At 38.0% G+C, this 16,566-nt stretch overlaps 2 protein-coding genes across 4 annotated transcripts in view; both read left to right on the forward strand.

The window, feature by feature from the left end:
- hoxb3a (homeobox B3a) overlaps positions 1–16,566 on the forward strand; it is a 94,356-nt gene continuing 77,790 nt past the window's right edge. For 2 of the 3 annotated variants that reach the window (XM_057860742.1, XM_057860744.1), the window contains exons 1-2: positions 1–54; positions 15,517–15,796. The gene's annotated coding sequence lies outside the window, so the exon portion shown is untranslated. Of the gene's footprint in view, positions 55–15,389; positions 15,797–16,566 lie in introns of those variants that run through there. The other variant, XM_057860743.1, reaches the window with a different exon arrangement.
- On the forward strand, positions 8,442–14,013 carry hoxb4a (homeobox B4a). The gene is made up of 2 exons (XM_057860752.1): positions 8,442–9,088; positions 11,169–14,013. The coding sequence occupies exons 1-2, from the start codon at positions 8,641–8,643 to the stop codon at positions 11,444–11,446; spliced, it is 726 nt and encodes a 241-aa protein (XP_057716735.1). The 5' UTR covers positions 8,442–8,640; the 3' UTR covers positions 11,447–14,013.

Raw genomic sequence — 16,566 nt, forward strand, 5'->3', positions numbered from 1 at the left:
ATGGAAATTGGCAAAAAAAAAGCGGAGCTGGAGGCGGATAATAGCCACATAAGAGTGAGTACAAACAATCTTGTAAGGGAAGGTGGGGAGTGGGGGTATCCCTCCTGTCATCAGCGTGCATGCGCGTGCGTGAAGGGTATCAGGTGCAGGTGGTGAGAAAGGATACCACGTGCTTCATAACCGCATCAACTGTTCCCTTTGTTTTGAATTAATTCGCTCGGTATTCAACCGAGTTAGATGCATGCACAGCGACTATTTTCTTTTTGTAATATGTTAATATAGGTACTATAAACGTGCATATTCGTTTAACTCAGTAGTTGCAGCTACTGTAAATGAGCTGAATATTTCTTTCCCCCTACTACTCCAATTCTTGGTCAGACCTGAGAATTTGTCATTTTTCTTATTAGCCGCGCATTCTGCCGAAGAATAGAACTGGGAATGGCAAAACGGTTTATTTTTCAAACTTTTCACAAAGATGCAAAACTGCATTCCTCTTAGTTGCCCTTCTTTTTCAGCTGGATAATATTTCATGTCACTGTCAAGACGAGACAAATAATAAGACCCATCCACGCGACCTTCTCTGTAATATATTCAGTTAAACTTTTTACTCCGTTTATGACTTGAAAATAAAATAACGTTTTAGATGTTTTTTTAAAAAAAAGGAGGGAGGGCAAAAGCCTTTGTAGCTAAATGCAAATATAATTATATGCAATATATCTAGAACAAAACATGCTCCCACGCTTGTATAAATTAATAATCAGGGCGAGCCCCTACAAAAAACAAAAACAAAAAAAACACGCCCCAAATTTGGAGAGGTGTCATTTCTTGATTTTTTTTTTTTTTTTGTCTGAATAAAAATAACTGCAGCTCAATTTAAAACTAGTTTTAGCTGCTGTCTCTTTTTATTCTTGGGAGAGGGTGGACAAAAAATGACGCTTTGTGGCCTTCTACTTCTACTATTACATATAATAACAATAATACAATAATAAACATAATAATTATAAAATCCCGTTTAAAATGCCAAAATAGTAATACAGGGAAATATTTAATGCTTTTAGTTATACATAATATAGACATATTTTTCAACTTCATAGCATTTATGGAAAACCAAATAAATGAAATTCTAGTCCACCGTACCACACTACTACTTTCATACATTTAAATGACTTAATGATGGTATTGGTATAAGGTGCTTATATACCTTTTCTTTGTTTTCATATAATATTTGGATAGGCAATAGTTCAGCTCGTCAAGTATGCCTCTTTTTACTGACTGCATTGAATCGCAACTTGACCTCCAAGTGAACTACGCAGCCTAAACAAAAGACAACTGCTGACAAACTTGAAATAGGCATGGGAAGTGTCCCACCCACACTCAACACACCTTGATAGATACCTGTGGTGATGGCAGGGCGGTAGGTCAAGGTGAATGCACCCACAGGACAGGACATGGCAGGACAAAACAGATCACAGCAGAACGGAACAGTTTAGAATAGAATAGAATAGAATAGAATAGAATAGAATAGAATAGAATAGAATAGAATAGAATAGAATAGAATAGAATAGAATACAATCAAGGGCGTAGGTTTGGTCTCAACGTTGGTAGCGACGAAATGGCATAACCTGCAGGTACACTTTTTGCTGGGGATGGGACTTTCATAATGATCAATGCAAAATAAATCTGTATTGACTTCTACTAACTTTTATGTGTATTGGTTCAGCCTACACCAGACATGTCCAAAGTCCGGCCCGGGGGCCAAATGCGGCCCTTGGTCGAATTTCATCCGGCCCCCAGCCCAGTCATAAAATCAATAACGTCTGGCCAGCACACAGACTTGCTACATTGGTCAGCAGTACTGCAACCAGCATATGAAGTAGCTTACACACAAAATGCTCTCCTCATTTACCCACTAAAAGGCAGCAGCACTTTAGCCCTCTATCGCCATATGTATCACATTTGATACACCTAAATATTCATGATTTTGAGACTAATTTAGAAGTTTGATTTTTTTTTTTTTTTTGAAAAAAAAAAAAAAAAAAAAAAAGATGGATGCAAGTCAACACATGCATCTGCAGGTTCCATGAGAAAAAAACATGATTTAGCATGGGTTATAGATATTAGAGTACGTATTACACATATTCATTTTGACTTTTCTTTTCACAAATTTGAAAAAAAGGTTTCATTAGGACCTTATTTTTCAAATTTTGGGATTCTCTGAGAATTGCTTCACATTGCAGGTATTTAAGGGGTAAGCAACATTACTCCGTTTTACCCATTACTTCCATTTTCTAAAATGGCGACAATCAACAAAAAAAAGAAAGCTGACTGTGACGGCTGACGTTTCAAGGATAGTTGGAAATTGGACTATTTCTTCACTAAAATACGCAACAACTGTGTCTGCCTCATTTGCAGAGACAGTCGCTGTTTTTAATGATTTCAATGTGAGGCGATATTACCAGACAAGACACGCTGACATGTACGAGAAGATTACAGGGAAGATGCGCAGCAAGAAATTGAAGCAACTTGAAGTTAGTTTAATTTCACATCAGTAGTATTTCGCAAGAGCCCGAGAGTCGAAAGAGAATGCCTCAAAGGCTAGTTGCAAGATTGTTGAAATTATTCATTAAAAAAATTAATGAAGCAGATGTAACACACTGAATGGCTTGCTAAATTTTGCTTAAACATATTGTTCTACATAAAGGACGTCAGCCAAGGTCGGCCCCCCACATTTTTACCGGGCCAAATCTGGCCCCCTTTGCAAAAAGTTTGGACACCCCTGGCCTACACCATTCAATTCAAACCTTTGTTTTCAAAAACTACTAAAGAAACATTTTGAAAACTTCCAGAAAATTTTATGAGCAAATTTAAATTGCATTATTTGAACATAATTTAAATTATACCAACATACACAATGAATATAATAATCTCTTAACTACCCAGGAATAAAAAAAAAAAAAAACATTTGTTTTTAAATTATTCAACATTGTCTAAATATAGAAATTCAATCTAACTGAAAAAAAAAAAAGATCTTTGTCAGGGAATGACAAAAAAAAACTAAAAATGGAGCTGTCCTTCAGGTAAAAACTCAACAAAAATATGAAAGTTCCTTTGTAAGCTGCTTTAAGACCACATAAATTAAAAAACAAAAACAAAAAAAACTCAAATTGGAGAGAAGGGGGAAAACCTCGGTTCACTACAATTTTAACAGTTTAACGTTAACAGTAGAAAACATATACAGGTGGACACTTCTCTCTAAGCAGCTTCCTACTTGAGTTTCGCAGGTTAGCAAGTTCAAACAGTTTAATGTTAAGCTAACACAGATGTAGGTCGGAATTTTAGTAGCAAAATTAGTGCTGTGTTCCCCACTTCCACAACATTGACGTCTTTTTACATTTTTCAAAGAGGCTTCTGCTGGCTGAAAAAAAACTTTTGTTATCCCTAATATCTCTAATATATAATGTGTGTGTGTCTGTAGGGGAGTCATCAGCCAATCAAATGTGTGTTTCGGAGGGGGAAAGAAATGAACCGGCACATTCATCAAGTGAAAAGAGGTACATGTAAGTCTGAACATAATGAAAATAATTCACTTAATAATGGTTGGGTCAATTACAACAATTACAACATATGGGAAGACAGTGCCAATGAACTATATAACTGAAGTCATTATGTAACGCAAATAAGGTTGCTTAAAAGTTGGTAGGGACAATTTGAGCATCCTGAAAAGTTGGAAGTGTTTTATAGTGCATATATTCGTTGCGCTTAGTTAGGTGGATTAGTGGTTGTTCTGTTCTGGGGAAAATTTATCATAATACTGGTAAGCAACTACTTGTAAATAATAAAACTATGCATATACTTTCACCCGAGGATCTGCTTGATAGAGGCTGTCATGGGCAGAATCGATGAAGGTTCTTGACTGTTCAGTACAGTACAAAAAAAAGTGCACACTATAGTGTCGTAAAACTGAACCCATGGGCAATAATTATCGCCTGACGCTGCATAAATCTGAGAGACACTGTCTTCTATATCTACCCTGTAGATCCGGATTTGTGTCAAAATCTTCAAAGCAATCACAAATTCGCTTCTAGGGGAGTATATAGTAGATCTATACACTACGGCACCGATGGACAACACTGTGGGATCTAACTTTTTGGGTTTGAGATGATTCCCCAAAGGAGGCCTTTAGGCACAGATAATTAGGCCTCAAGTGAAAGTAATCAATGTTTGTCCTGGGGGAAAAAAAATTCTCCCATGCCCCCTCCCGTTAGACACCACTTTACTCTATCAAAGGCTATGTACAGTAAAATTGAACACTGTCTCTATAATGACAGTTGGAAAATGATGCAGTCAGTCCACTGTCTGTTCATCTGGGGAATTTGTTGTGTATGTGTGTGTGTGGGGGGGGGGGGGGGGGGGGCGGTGTTGGGTGGGTGTGTGGGGTCGTTATGTTCCAACATAAAATAACATTTGCAGTCATTGGAACAGTTTGCATGCCCTCAATATGTATTAGAATACTTTGTATGCATGTGTTTTTATTAATTACTGATCATTTACTGTACACTCAGATTGGACTCGTTTGTGAAATTGAAGTTATTATAATTAATGAGAGAGCGTGTGTGTGGGTGGGGCATGCGTGTGCGCGTGTGCGTGCGTGCGTTTATGTTAAATTAAACCATCCCTGTATTGTATAGTTCAATATAGAAGGAACGAAGGTCTGCAAATGAAATTAGCAGATTGTGTGGGATTTTGTATGAATCACAAACAGTGTAGATTTTCTTTTTGTCAACTATCATTTTCCCTATGGCTCATTAGAAATTACTAACATAGACTGAATTAATGTGGGAAGAGTTAAAAGAATATTTTGATGCAATGAATAAAAGAATTATCCGTGGCCAACAATTATTCTCTGCTTTCGTCAAGTCATGCTGTGGTGGGAGGTACAGTTCAAGCAAGGGCGTATGTTTGCATATGGATTGTATAGAACACAATTAACTTTTCAAGACGCTCAAATTGTATCCACCAACTTTCCAGCAACATTATTAGCATTACATAATGAGTTCAGTTCTGTAGGTCAAGTAGATTGTCTTTCCATAGGTTGTAAGGATAGAATTGACTCTCCCCTTATAAAGTGAATTATTTTCATTATGTTCAGATCTTACATTTACCCTTTTGCACTTGCTGAATGTGCAGGTCCATTTTCCCCCCTCAAATGCATATTTGATTGGCTGATTACTTGCATTTATTTAAAATTTAATGAATTTAAAATGAAAATGTATTTTCTACATTATTTATTTAAAAATATTATTTCGAGCCTATGCAGACACCCCCCCTAGATAATCATACATTAATTATTGTCAACGTATAAAGTTATCGTTTTTTGTTGTGTTGAGCTGTGCTTGTGGACAAAAGCAGTCGTGTTTTACCGGAAAGTAGGCTATATTTTTCTTTATTTTTGTTATACCCTGAGAAGTTTTTTTTTTTTCAGTTATATATGTTTATTTAGACCGGGGGTCAGAAACCCGCGGCTCTAGAGCCACATGCGGCTCCTTAGCGCTGCCTTAGTGGCTTACTGGAGCGTTGTCAAAAATGTTTGAAAATGGAAAAATATGCGGCAGGGAAATATATCTTTAGTTTTAATAAGGTTAATGTAGAAGGAAAAGTATGACACAAACATTCTTCTAATTCATTAAAATTGTAATGAAGTTAAAATTGAGGCAGCTATACAACAGAGTAGTCACGCAGGGCGTCATTCTCTATAGCACAGGTGTCAAACCGATTCCAGAAAGGGCCTAGTGGGTGCTGGATTTTGTTCCAACCGATAACGCGCAGAGAGTTTAACCATGAACTTCCTGCTGAAACAAGCAGCACCTGACAAAGTTTAACTGATTACACATGTAAAAGATCTAATTGGTGAAAAGGTGTCCTTTTCATTGGTTAGAAAGCAAACCTGCACCCACTAGGCCCTTTCTGGAATCGGTTTGACACCTGTGCTCTATAGGATTCACTGCAGGGAAAAATAAACATTCACCGTATTTTACGCGCGCATCTTCAGTGAATGGTCTATTTTAAATTTGGTTTCATGTGTAGGTCGCACTGTATTATTAGGCGCAGTAGTAGCACTAGTAGTAGTGGTTGGTGTTGAGTTATGCGTCACAAGATGGAGCTGAGCTAAACGCAATGCCGTGCCATGATTAACTAATATTGATCCATATATAAGGTACATTGGGTGAGGTACAGGGGTCGCGTTAACCGGATATTTTCCGTCGTTGACCGGTTTTTTAAAACGGTGACGGAAAAAACTGAAATCCGTCCGTCATTTTGACAGGTTGCAATTCACACCCCAGACCACAGGGTGGCGAGTCAGCATATTAGCTATTGTCTCTCTTAATGCATGACGTCGTTGGCTCTTCTGTCAGAATATTGTAGCGTCACCGGGGTCTGGCAGCGGCACCGTGATTGACACATCAACGCGAGGTTCTTATTGGTGCACCCGGTGTGCCAGCGCGTCATCCAATCACCCAATCACATGACGTCACAACTCCGCCCCCCTGACCGGAGCCGCCATATTGTGTGTCAGCTCGTCATATTTACACATTACCGCTACGTACATGCCTCCTATTACGGCGTGTTTTTCTGCTCGTTAATATTAATAATCAAAATGGTGAAGATGAGAGCGAGATGGACTGCTGTAATTCGACAAGAAGTCTGGGCACCAAACGATCACCACAGACTATGTAGTAGTCTTTTTATATCTGGTAAGATGCATTTAATATATATTTAGAAGATTTTGGGCTGACAACCACAATTAAGATCATTGTGTGACGTTGGTGATTGGGGTCTATATCGTTGCCTCTTTTTCTTTGGGGGCGGAGTTGTTGGTAAGCAGAGTAAAAAGGGAGAAAAATACCACGACTTCCGTGTCTAATTTTTCGCCGCCAAGCAAGTGTTACAATATTAATTAAAAATGAATGAAAACTAAATACTATTGAATATGTCATCATTATCATTTAAAAAATTTAAGTGACGGGTAAAAATAGACTATGACCGGATTTTTATGACCCTGTCAGTCAAAATGACAGACAACGAAAATGTCTAGCGCAACCTCTGGTGAGGTATATAAGGTAAGGCACATTGGCGGATTTTGAGAAAATTAAAGGCTTTCAGGTGCGCCTTATAGTGCGGAAAGCACGGTAATCATGAAGGTTGTATTTGTAGCCAATTTAGTCATTTTGATATTAGGTTAATATAGCTAATATTGATACATACATACATACATGTTGCCTGCATTATAAGTGTAGTGGACCAAACATACACAAGGACACTGCATGGTGTTTCAACTTAGGTGAAATTCCAATTTAATAAAAGTCACAAAAGAAACGGTTTAACAAAATATCTTGGGCTCAACATAACAAAAGGTTTCAACCAAACTGACCTCCAGACACATCTATGTGGCCGCTGAAATCAGGGTGGACTCTACTAATGACCACCTGAAGGACAAATTAACCAAAAATTGTCAACTTAAAACAACAACAGATGGAAAATATACATATATTCAAACAATAATTAACTAATGTGCATTTAAACAAACAGTGAAAACTTTACTCCAAACAATCATAATTAAATCAGCTTAAATAACCCCCCTTCAGAATGGTAGGTGCCAGATCTTACACAGCTGCGGTCGTTACCTCAAATTGGCAAATAAAATCTAATAAGCTTTCAGACAAAATATTAACTAAAGTGTGCCCCCCTAGAAAATACATGTCCAAAAAATATCACATAAATAATTAACTAAATCGTGAAACACTAAATTGTGGTGGTAGTGGTAGCCACCACAATAAGGCTTATATAAGGCTTTCATTTTTTTTGCTGCTCCAGACAAATTTTGTTTTTTTGCTCCAATTTGGCTCTTTCAACACTGTGGGATGCCGACCACTGATTTAGACAGACAATATTGAGTGGTTTTACGACAAATGTTTATTTTTTGCATTCCTGGATAGTTAAGAGATTATCAACAACTGTGTATTTTTGTGTGTATGTTAATAAAATTTATTCATTCTGGAAGTTTTAAAAAAAAAATGTTTCTTTAGCAGTTTTTTTGGGGGGAAAAGTATGAATCGAACAGTTTATCCCCTGAACCAATACACGTAAAAGTTAGTACAAATCAATACAGATTTATTTTGCATTGATCATTTAGCCTATCAATTAATTAGGTTCATATTCGTGAGAAATGGAGCCCCGTCCACCAGATTGGTTTGGTCTTATTAATGTCCCGACCCCAGCAAAAAGTATGCATGCAGGTTATCTTCCCCAAAAAAGTTGAGACCAAACCTATGCCCTTGCAGGGCAAAACGTGAGTGGTGGGAAGCGGGAGGGAGAGATAAAAGTATTTGGAAGACCTGTTTTTGACTTCACAAAACGAGACCTTACAACTGTGCGCTTGCTGTGGCCCGCATGCACTGCATCTCATTTCCTGGTGACGAACGATTGGCTGTTTTGGCTCCCTGTAGTCACGTGGCCACTGAACTTTCTTCAGTTGACAGAAAAGTAGGAGGGTTCTGCTGGACGGGATTGACCGACGAGTAAAGGGATGAGATATAAATTTTAGTCATATATTTGTGCAAATGCACATAAAGTGCGTCATTAATGGTCATGAGCTCCTATTTGATCAACTCCAACTATGTGGACCCCAAATTCCCACCCTGCGAGGAATACTCACACAGCGACTATCTACACAGCAACTCTCCGGAATATCACCGCTCCCAAAAGCATGAGCCTTCCGCATTCCAACTAGACTCTACTACCTACCACCACACGCACCCTAACCAGGAGCGTGCGGAGCCACAGTACACCCAATGTCAGCGGGCTGGGAAGCAAGCCTCGGTGGTGATGCCCCCTCGCGGCCTCGTTATTCCCCAAACAGGAGTAAAAATCGACCAAATCCCGGAGCACGACCGGGACTCAGTGACACCCAGCCCATCTCCGCCTCGGTCGCGCGAGGCGCCGTCTCACGCCCAACACACTTCTCCCCCTACATACACTAAAAAAGGCCCCGCAGTGTATCCGTGGATGAAGAAAGTCCATGTAAACATTGGTAAGTGTTGCATTCAAACTTCCTCCTTGTGCTCTTGTCGAGGTCCGTGCCGTATATAGTCTTAGTGTCTGCGGTCACAATCTACTGCTTCCTCTCGGTTATATTTCGACTACTAGTCCTTCGAGATTTACGAGCGTCTGTTTGCACGGCCAACATAATTACACCCTCCATAAATTTTTATTACACCTCTAGGCCGAGGTGCCTTTTCGATGTCCGATCTCAGGCTCGAGTCTTTGCTTTATGACAACCCAGACTGAACTCATAAGTTAGGTTTTATGCTGTGGTAATTTGATTTTAAGTGGTAGTTTTGTATAAACTGTGCGCTCCACACTGTCGAGCCTTCTTTCCCCACTTCATGTTATAGGGGAGGGGAAGTTTTATGGCAGCTGAAATATTCCTGTTTATGGAGCCCGTCGTAAAACACTAATGCTAACGCAAATACCTCCATCTATTATATCCTTTAGTGTTTCCGTTGCTCGGCTGCCTGTACACGGCCTATCGAAGACCGTTTTATAATGTCGCCACATGGACGATTCCAGGGCAGTCTTTATAATTGTTGAAGTACATATATGCGAATTGTACATGCGTTGATTTAGGTGTTTTGATTTTAAATTGTTCTCGTTTAGCTTTTTGGTCAATCATGATCGCACCCTGCAGACAGGCATCGGAACCTATAGAAATCAATTGTTCCATAAATGAGTAACTAATCGCTTTTTTGTCCTATTGAAATATTAATCATTATGTCTGCGGACATTTTGACAATTCTCAACCTCAAAATATTTGGCCGGATATCAAATTACAACATTTTTAGTCACTGCATGTGTCAGTGAAGATTCTGCTTGCTGGGGAGCATTAAAGAGCAACGTGACCACGTGCGCATTATTAAAAAAAAAAAAAAAAAAAATCTATATATATATATAGGGTGGAAAACAGACGAGGCTGAAAAAGCAGTTTCTGCTCTTGCACCCCTCTATAGAAAAAGCAGTTTCTGCTCTTGCACCCCTCTATAAAGTAAACTGCTGTATTTTAAGCCAAAAGAACTGTTGTGTTTGATAGAACAATATGTCTATATGCTGCCATGGCAGATTCATAGCGCATTAAGCCCCCGAACTATTTTTAATGTGTCCGTTTTACCCTGGAACCCCCCGTTTACAGACATCGTGCAACCACTTTTGTTTCAACCTAGCCATAAAAATAAGGTAAGTAATCGTATTTATAATTGGAAACGTCCGTCATTTTTAGCTTAGAATCATTAACTGATATAATATCTAATATTTTGTTTAAAAAATAAAGAACGGCTTTAAAAAATTATTCGTTTACATATTTTAAACTTTTAAACAAATTACGTCACAATGAAAAAATTGGCGTCTGTAAATAAGTCATAGACATCTACCTAATAACTATCTCTTAATTATATTTTTTTCGTTACTGTTGCATTTTCCCCAATATTTTAGATGATAAATAATCGTTCCAAACAAAGAAAAAATGAAAAAAAAAAGTTTTAAAGGGTAAATATAGGAAAATGAACATCTCCACCACTTCTTGATGTCTGCGATTTCTGCATCGCGACCATTGTTATATTACCATGTTTCACCCATAAAATCCCTCCAAAATTCGGCTGTGGCCATTCACAGTTTTGTCTTGACACTCAATGATTCATGTTAAATTGAGTTTTCGTGTTGAAAAGAGGTACGCGATAATATTTCGTTAAAATCATGGCGTCTTTATATGCTCTCGCGTGCTTTTACCTCCAGTTAGGGTTTTGCAGTTTTTTTTTTTAATGCCCTCCTGCTTAATTTTTTTATTCCCCAAGAAAATTTAGATTTTAAGCTTTCCAATGATGACACATGCATACAGGACAATTTTGAAATCTGGCCAGATTGGGGGTCTCAGAGCGGAACTTCAAGTCACCTGAGTGTTTTCCAAAACTAAAATTGAAACTATATAGTCCTAATTATCAATATAATTGTTGACCTAAATCTCACGTATATCGCACATGTTTGCATGCTTCCCTTCGTTGTTTTTAACCATTTAAATTGTTATTGATTTAACAATATAAACAATACATTGTCCTTCACAGAGAGTTCAGACTACAAAGGCGGAGAGCCAAAGCGCTATCGGACAGCGTACACTTGCCAGCAAGTTCTGGAGCTTGAGAAGGAGTTCCACTACAACCGATACCTGACGCGCAGGCGCAGGGTGGAGATAGCGCACACATTGTGTCTGTCAGAGCGCCAGATCAAAATCTGGTTTCAGAACCGGCGAATGAAATGGAAGAAGGATCATAAATTGCCCAACACCAAGGTCCGGTCTGGGAATCACTCAAACGCCCAATGTTACACTGCAACCTCCACCTGACCAAAAATCGAGCCAACTCCTGCATTTCTGCCTTTCAAAGCAACGACAATGTATAGTTAAAAACGGCATGTGAACTGGTATAACCTTTCCTGACAGTGAAGCCTGTTTAAGTCCACATCGACGGTGGAGCTACACATGAGACATAAAATATAATAAAAACACTGATTTCGATTGGGTTTAAAATACAAAACAATCATGTCCCACATTAAATTCCCAGTTTTTTTATATGCTTATGTTTGAAATCCACAACAGCAAAACAACAAATTTGACTATTATTCCCCTTTTTATAACGCGACAGAAATGTATTTTTGTAAGGCAGCTGGATCAATTGATAAATGGATTGAACAAGGTACTGTTATGTCTGTCATTTTGCCAAACCACTCGCACGGTCCTGTTGCCGAACCGCAACTGAACTGAACTGAATCTTTCCATCAAGCTATGTAAATATATATATAATAAAATATATAAAGAAGCTTTGTCCTTCCTCATTACAAAATACTTGCTGTTCGTAAAACAATCACATGTAGCTCTCTCTTCAGAGGTTTTTGAATGTTCATTTGAATGTTAAATATCTGTAGACTGACTGCAAAATTATGATGCATGCTTTGATACCGAGAATGAGGGAGCACTTTTGCTTATCCTTCACGAATAAATTAAATATCTATTTTCGGTAAAACGATGCTTAAAATCAAAATACTATATCACTCATGCAACAATAAGCACTCCAAATTTAGCTTTTTAAAAAAATTTTTACCTCAGCTGCGCTTTACAAGTTTTATTTATGTCGTTCAATAAAGAGGCACAATTTCATGCATTCTTATTATGTAATGAAAAGCTTTCTTTTGTGATTTTTAAATACACAGTGGTACCTCAACATCCAAATTAAATTCGTTCCAAGACTTGGTTTGTAAATCCAAATGATCGTATTTCGAGCAGGATTTTCCCATAAGAACACATTATAATTTGATTAATTCATTCCACAGCCCAAAAACCTATACTAAATACTGCAGGTACAATGACTAATACCAATTACACATTTCAAAAACAAATGAATTATAAATACAAATCGCAATAATAATAATAAATGGAAATTTTAAAAATCGCATTTATTGTCACCTTTACTTATACAAACTGGCGAACAGAGGTGGGAGGAAACGTGGGTGCATGTGGACTAATTTAACAAATGCAATAAGACACATGTAAAACAAAGAAACTTTGGGGAAAAAAAAAAAAAAACGGTGAGCCGTGTTGTCTCGCCAGTTCACTCACAAGCACACCACGCTCATATTTTTCTAACATTTCCTTCTTAACTTCAAAGTTAAGATTCAGCTTTTTTCTTTTTCACTACATGCACTAACCTTTTTGGGACCAATGTTGATTTCACCCACAAGAAAATCCACCGTGTGTTCGCGTAGCGGGAAAACAATGAACTTGCGACCATGTCATACATCGTCGTATTTCAATAATTTCGTCATATGACGAGACAAATGACAAGTCAGATTTTACGTTGGATGTATAAGGATAGTATGTGTGTTGATCGTATGTCGAGGTACTACTGTAATTTCAACTTGTTTAGTCCTAAAACGTTACAAGAAGACCATTATTGTATGACTGAATAATTTGTTACATGCAGTAAAAATTGCAGCAGGGCTGAGAACCAAAGTGATATTTGCTATGTTGCAAAATGGATTTTGCCATATAGCATTTTTAAGTGGCATTTGCCATGTGGCAGAATGTATTTTACCATGAGACATTTTTTTGCTTTGTGGCAAAATGTATTTTGCCACGTGGCATTTTTTTCCAGGTGGAAAAATGCCATATGGCAAAATAAATGTTGGTATTTTGCCACAGTTTTTTTTTTTTTTTTTTTTTTTTTTGCATGTGGCCAAATGTATTTTAACACGTGGCATTTTTTGTGCAATGTGTCAAAATTGATTTTGCCAAGTGGCAAAATGTATTTTGACATGTGGCATTGATTTTGGTATGTGGCAAAGTGGATTTTGGTTTGTTTGTTTTTCTGCCATTTAAAAAGAACTGAAAATTTGGACGTGCATAGCCGTCAATGGCATGGACGTGCATGGCCTGCAAAAATGCCACATACCCCAAAAACATGCCACACACACAAAAAAATGCCACGGACCAAAATCTCTTTTGTAACATACCAAGAAAATGCCATATGTCAAAATACATTTTACCACATGGCAAAAAAAATGTCACATGGCAAAATCAATTTTAGCACATGGCAAAAATTGCCACATGTCAAAATCAATTTTGCCACATGGCAAAAAAAGTTAGATGGCAAAAAATATGCCACATGGCAAAATCCATTTTGCCACATGGCAAATACCACTTTTTTTCTCGCTGTCTCTCAAAAATCGTACACCCCTTGTTTTTCCTTTTACTTATATTATATGGTTTGTCCAAAAGTGTTATTTTTAATAAACGTTATTTTATTGAAATTCCAAACATATCATTCTATTGTTGATGTTCATAATATTATTATTCATAACAACAATAAAAACAACAACAATAATAAGGGTGAATAGCTCGCGAAAATTTTGCTCATTTTTTATTTGTATCTTGTTGTACCTTGCTATCTTGTAAAAAAAAAAATGCATACAAAATAAATACATTATTGAAACATATTGTTTTCCCAAGACATTTTCTTTTCAGACGTGTATTTGGGTCTTTGCTCCCTGATCATTTCCTTTTCGTTTTAAAATGAACATCTGCCTTTCAGCAAATGTTTTGCTTGAAGATGTGTATATGATGTATTTTCCCGCATGATTTCAGCATTACCAGCAAACACAAAATGCGAGTTGTCTCGAGAAATCAGGGGCTCACAATGATTAATTTGGCCTTGCCGCTAGTGATCTTGGTACATTATGTCCCGTAATCTCGTTTTAAATCACAAACCATATCACTGTTTCACCCCTTTTCCCCCGTTAATTTAACGGCATGCAGTGTCCAACACACGGACACGAGGAATGGGAAAGACCCACTCCTTCAATTTCGCTCAGGATAATAAAAACGGATTTGGTGGTTTTTGAATGCTTTAATGGGGAATTTCTGCATAACAGTTTTTTTTTTTCGTTTACCCACCATACGCGTACGCATGAGTGTTTTACACTCCCCTCCCCTTTTTTCTATAATGTAGAAAAGGAGAGGGTCGGCTCCATAGCTCAAACCCTGACAAGCAAATAGATAATCAACAAGACGAATGACTTCTTTTGTAAGGCTCGGCTCTCGTATTAATTTTCATTTTCTTCTTTAAAGCAGGTATTGAAAAATAAAGAACACGAGAGGGTGTGGGGCGAGAAAATAGCGTTCTCTCGGTGAACTTTAAACTAAAAAAATGTGCCCCCCAAATTGGTCCAGTCGTATTCCTCGGCCCAGAGAAGATTCTCCATTACATGTTGGCTGATTTCTCCCCAGACCCCTTGCCAAAGAGACTTGCGTAACCCATTCATCTATTATCCATTTTTCTTCCATGAAAGCCTATTGCACCGTAAAAAAAAAAAAAAAAAAAAAAAAGGCCAAAATCAAACTACACGCATATGTTCAGAGAGAGAATGTTCAACCAAATTAGGTTGGGGTATGTATACTTGGGGTTCCTCTTGCATCTACACACCTTTGTTATGTGACAACTGGACAATAGTACTTTGCTAAAAGATATTTTTCATGTTGCTTGGCTACAAGCTGCTCAGGGCAGCTTATAATTGTAGTTTTACCTTTTAAAATACATGGTATCCCATATTGTGAAAATATTTTTTCACAATCTTGCCCTATATGCAGTCTTAATATAGATCAGTGTTACGGTTACTATCGCATAATTAAAAGCTTTTAGCTTTTCAATCGACCTCCTATATCAGCCGGACCTTCTGTTGCTTTTTTAAATGAGGCCATATTTGAATGAGGATGCCCTCACCCAGTGAAAAGTTCACCACCTTTATTGTGGAAACGGGAGCAAGGGGACGGCTCCTACAAGAAAAATGTGAGAATTATACAGGAAATAATCATTAATCACTTCTTCTTCTTAAACCCTCTTCTTTTCTATTGTCATCTCGCAGCCTCCAACAGGCCCCTTCTGTCAGGCGATGCAAGTGGCAAAAGAACCGCTGAGGAACAGAAGAAAAAAAGAAAGAAAACGTCTTAGACGACAACCCCCTCCTCCAACACACACTTAAGACTGAAAAAAGAGAACCTTTTCCCAACCACTCATTCCCAGACTATTTTTACACCCTTCGAGAGTATGAGAAAGGAAAACAGTTTTCCTCTACATTTGAAAGTTGACAAAGATAGGAAAGCTTGAAGATGGCCAAGAGTTTTCTGGACAAGGTGCTTTGTGAGGTAAGTCCTGCGGATTCCGTTTTAACACTTCAGCTCTTGCTTTTAACATCTGCTGTTTGCTCAGTGACCGCCCAGAGGTGTTTGATGGCTTTATTGCCCTTTGAGAATTTGGTGGGATCAGAGGAATGGCCAAGGGGGCTTTAGTTTTTCACTAATGGAACTTTTGGTGTGAGGGTGCGCGTGTGTGTGTGTTCGGGTGTGAGTGGTAAATATGACAGCCTGTGATGCCGCTTAATGTATTTCCTTCTGTCTGTCATGTGTCTGCTTCCTTAACTTCTAAATATCTCCTTCTTACTCTCTCTCTCTCTCTGTATATATATTTATTAAGGATGTGAGGAGGATCACGGTACGGTATCAAAATATATATATATTTTTTAAATACAGGTAGTCCACAGGTTATGAACAAGTTCCGTTCCTACGCTGGCGGCGTTGTCCGAATTACCATGTAAATTAGAATTAACCCCATAAGTACCCCTAAATACCACCTAAATCCCAAAATGTCTATTCAAAACCATGAATTATACGTCATTGTACTGTCCTCGCAAAGACCTTGGAGCTAAGTCCTAGCTAGACAGAGTGCTTAAACTGTAATCTTTCTCCTGTTTCTCTCTCAGTCGGGTGTGCAACTTCTTTTTGGGAGCAAATGCGCTCTTCTTCGTGTACGCAAAAAGGTTCTTCTTCGTGGACAGTGGTATGAAAAAGTATCTGAACCATTTAGAATTTCTCACATTTCTGCATAAAGTCACCATCAAATGTGATCTGATCTTTAT

The sequence above is a fragment of the Corythoichthys intestinalis genome, chromosome 16 (assembly GCF_030265065.1).
Source record: "Corythoichthys intestinalis isolate RoL2023-P3 chromosome 16, ASM3026506v1, whole genome shotgun sequence".
Lineage (NCBI taxonomy): Eukaryota > Metazoa > Chordata > Actinopteri > Syngnathiformes > Syngnathidae > Corythoichthys > Corythoichthys intestinalis.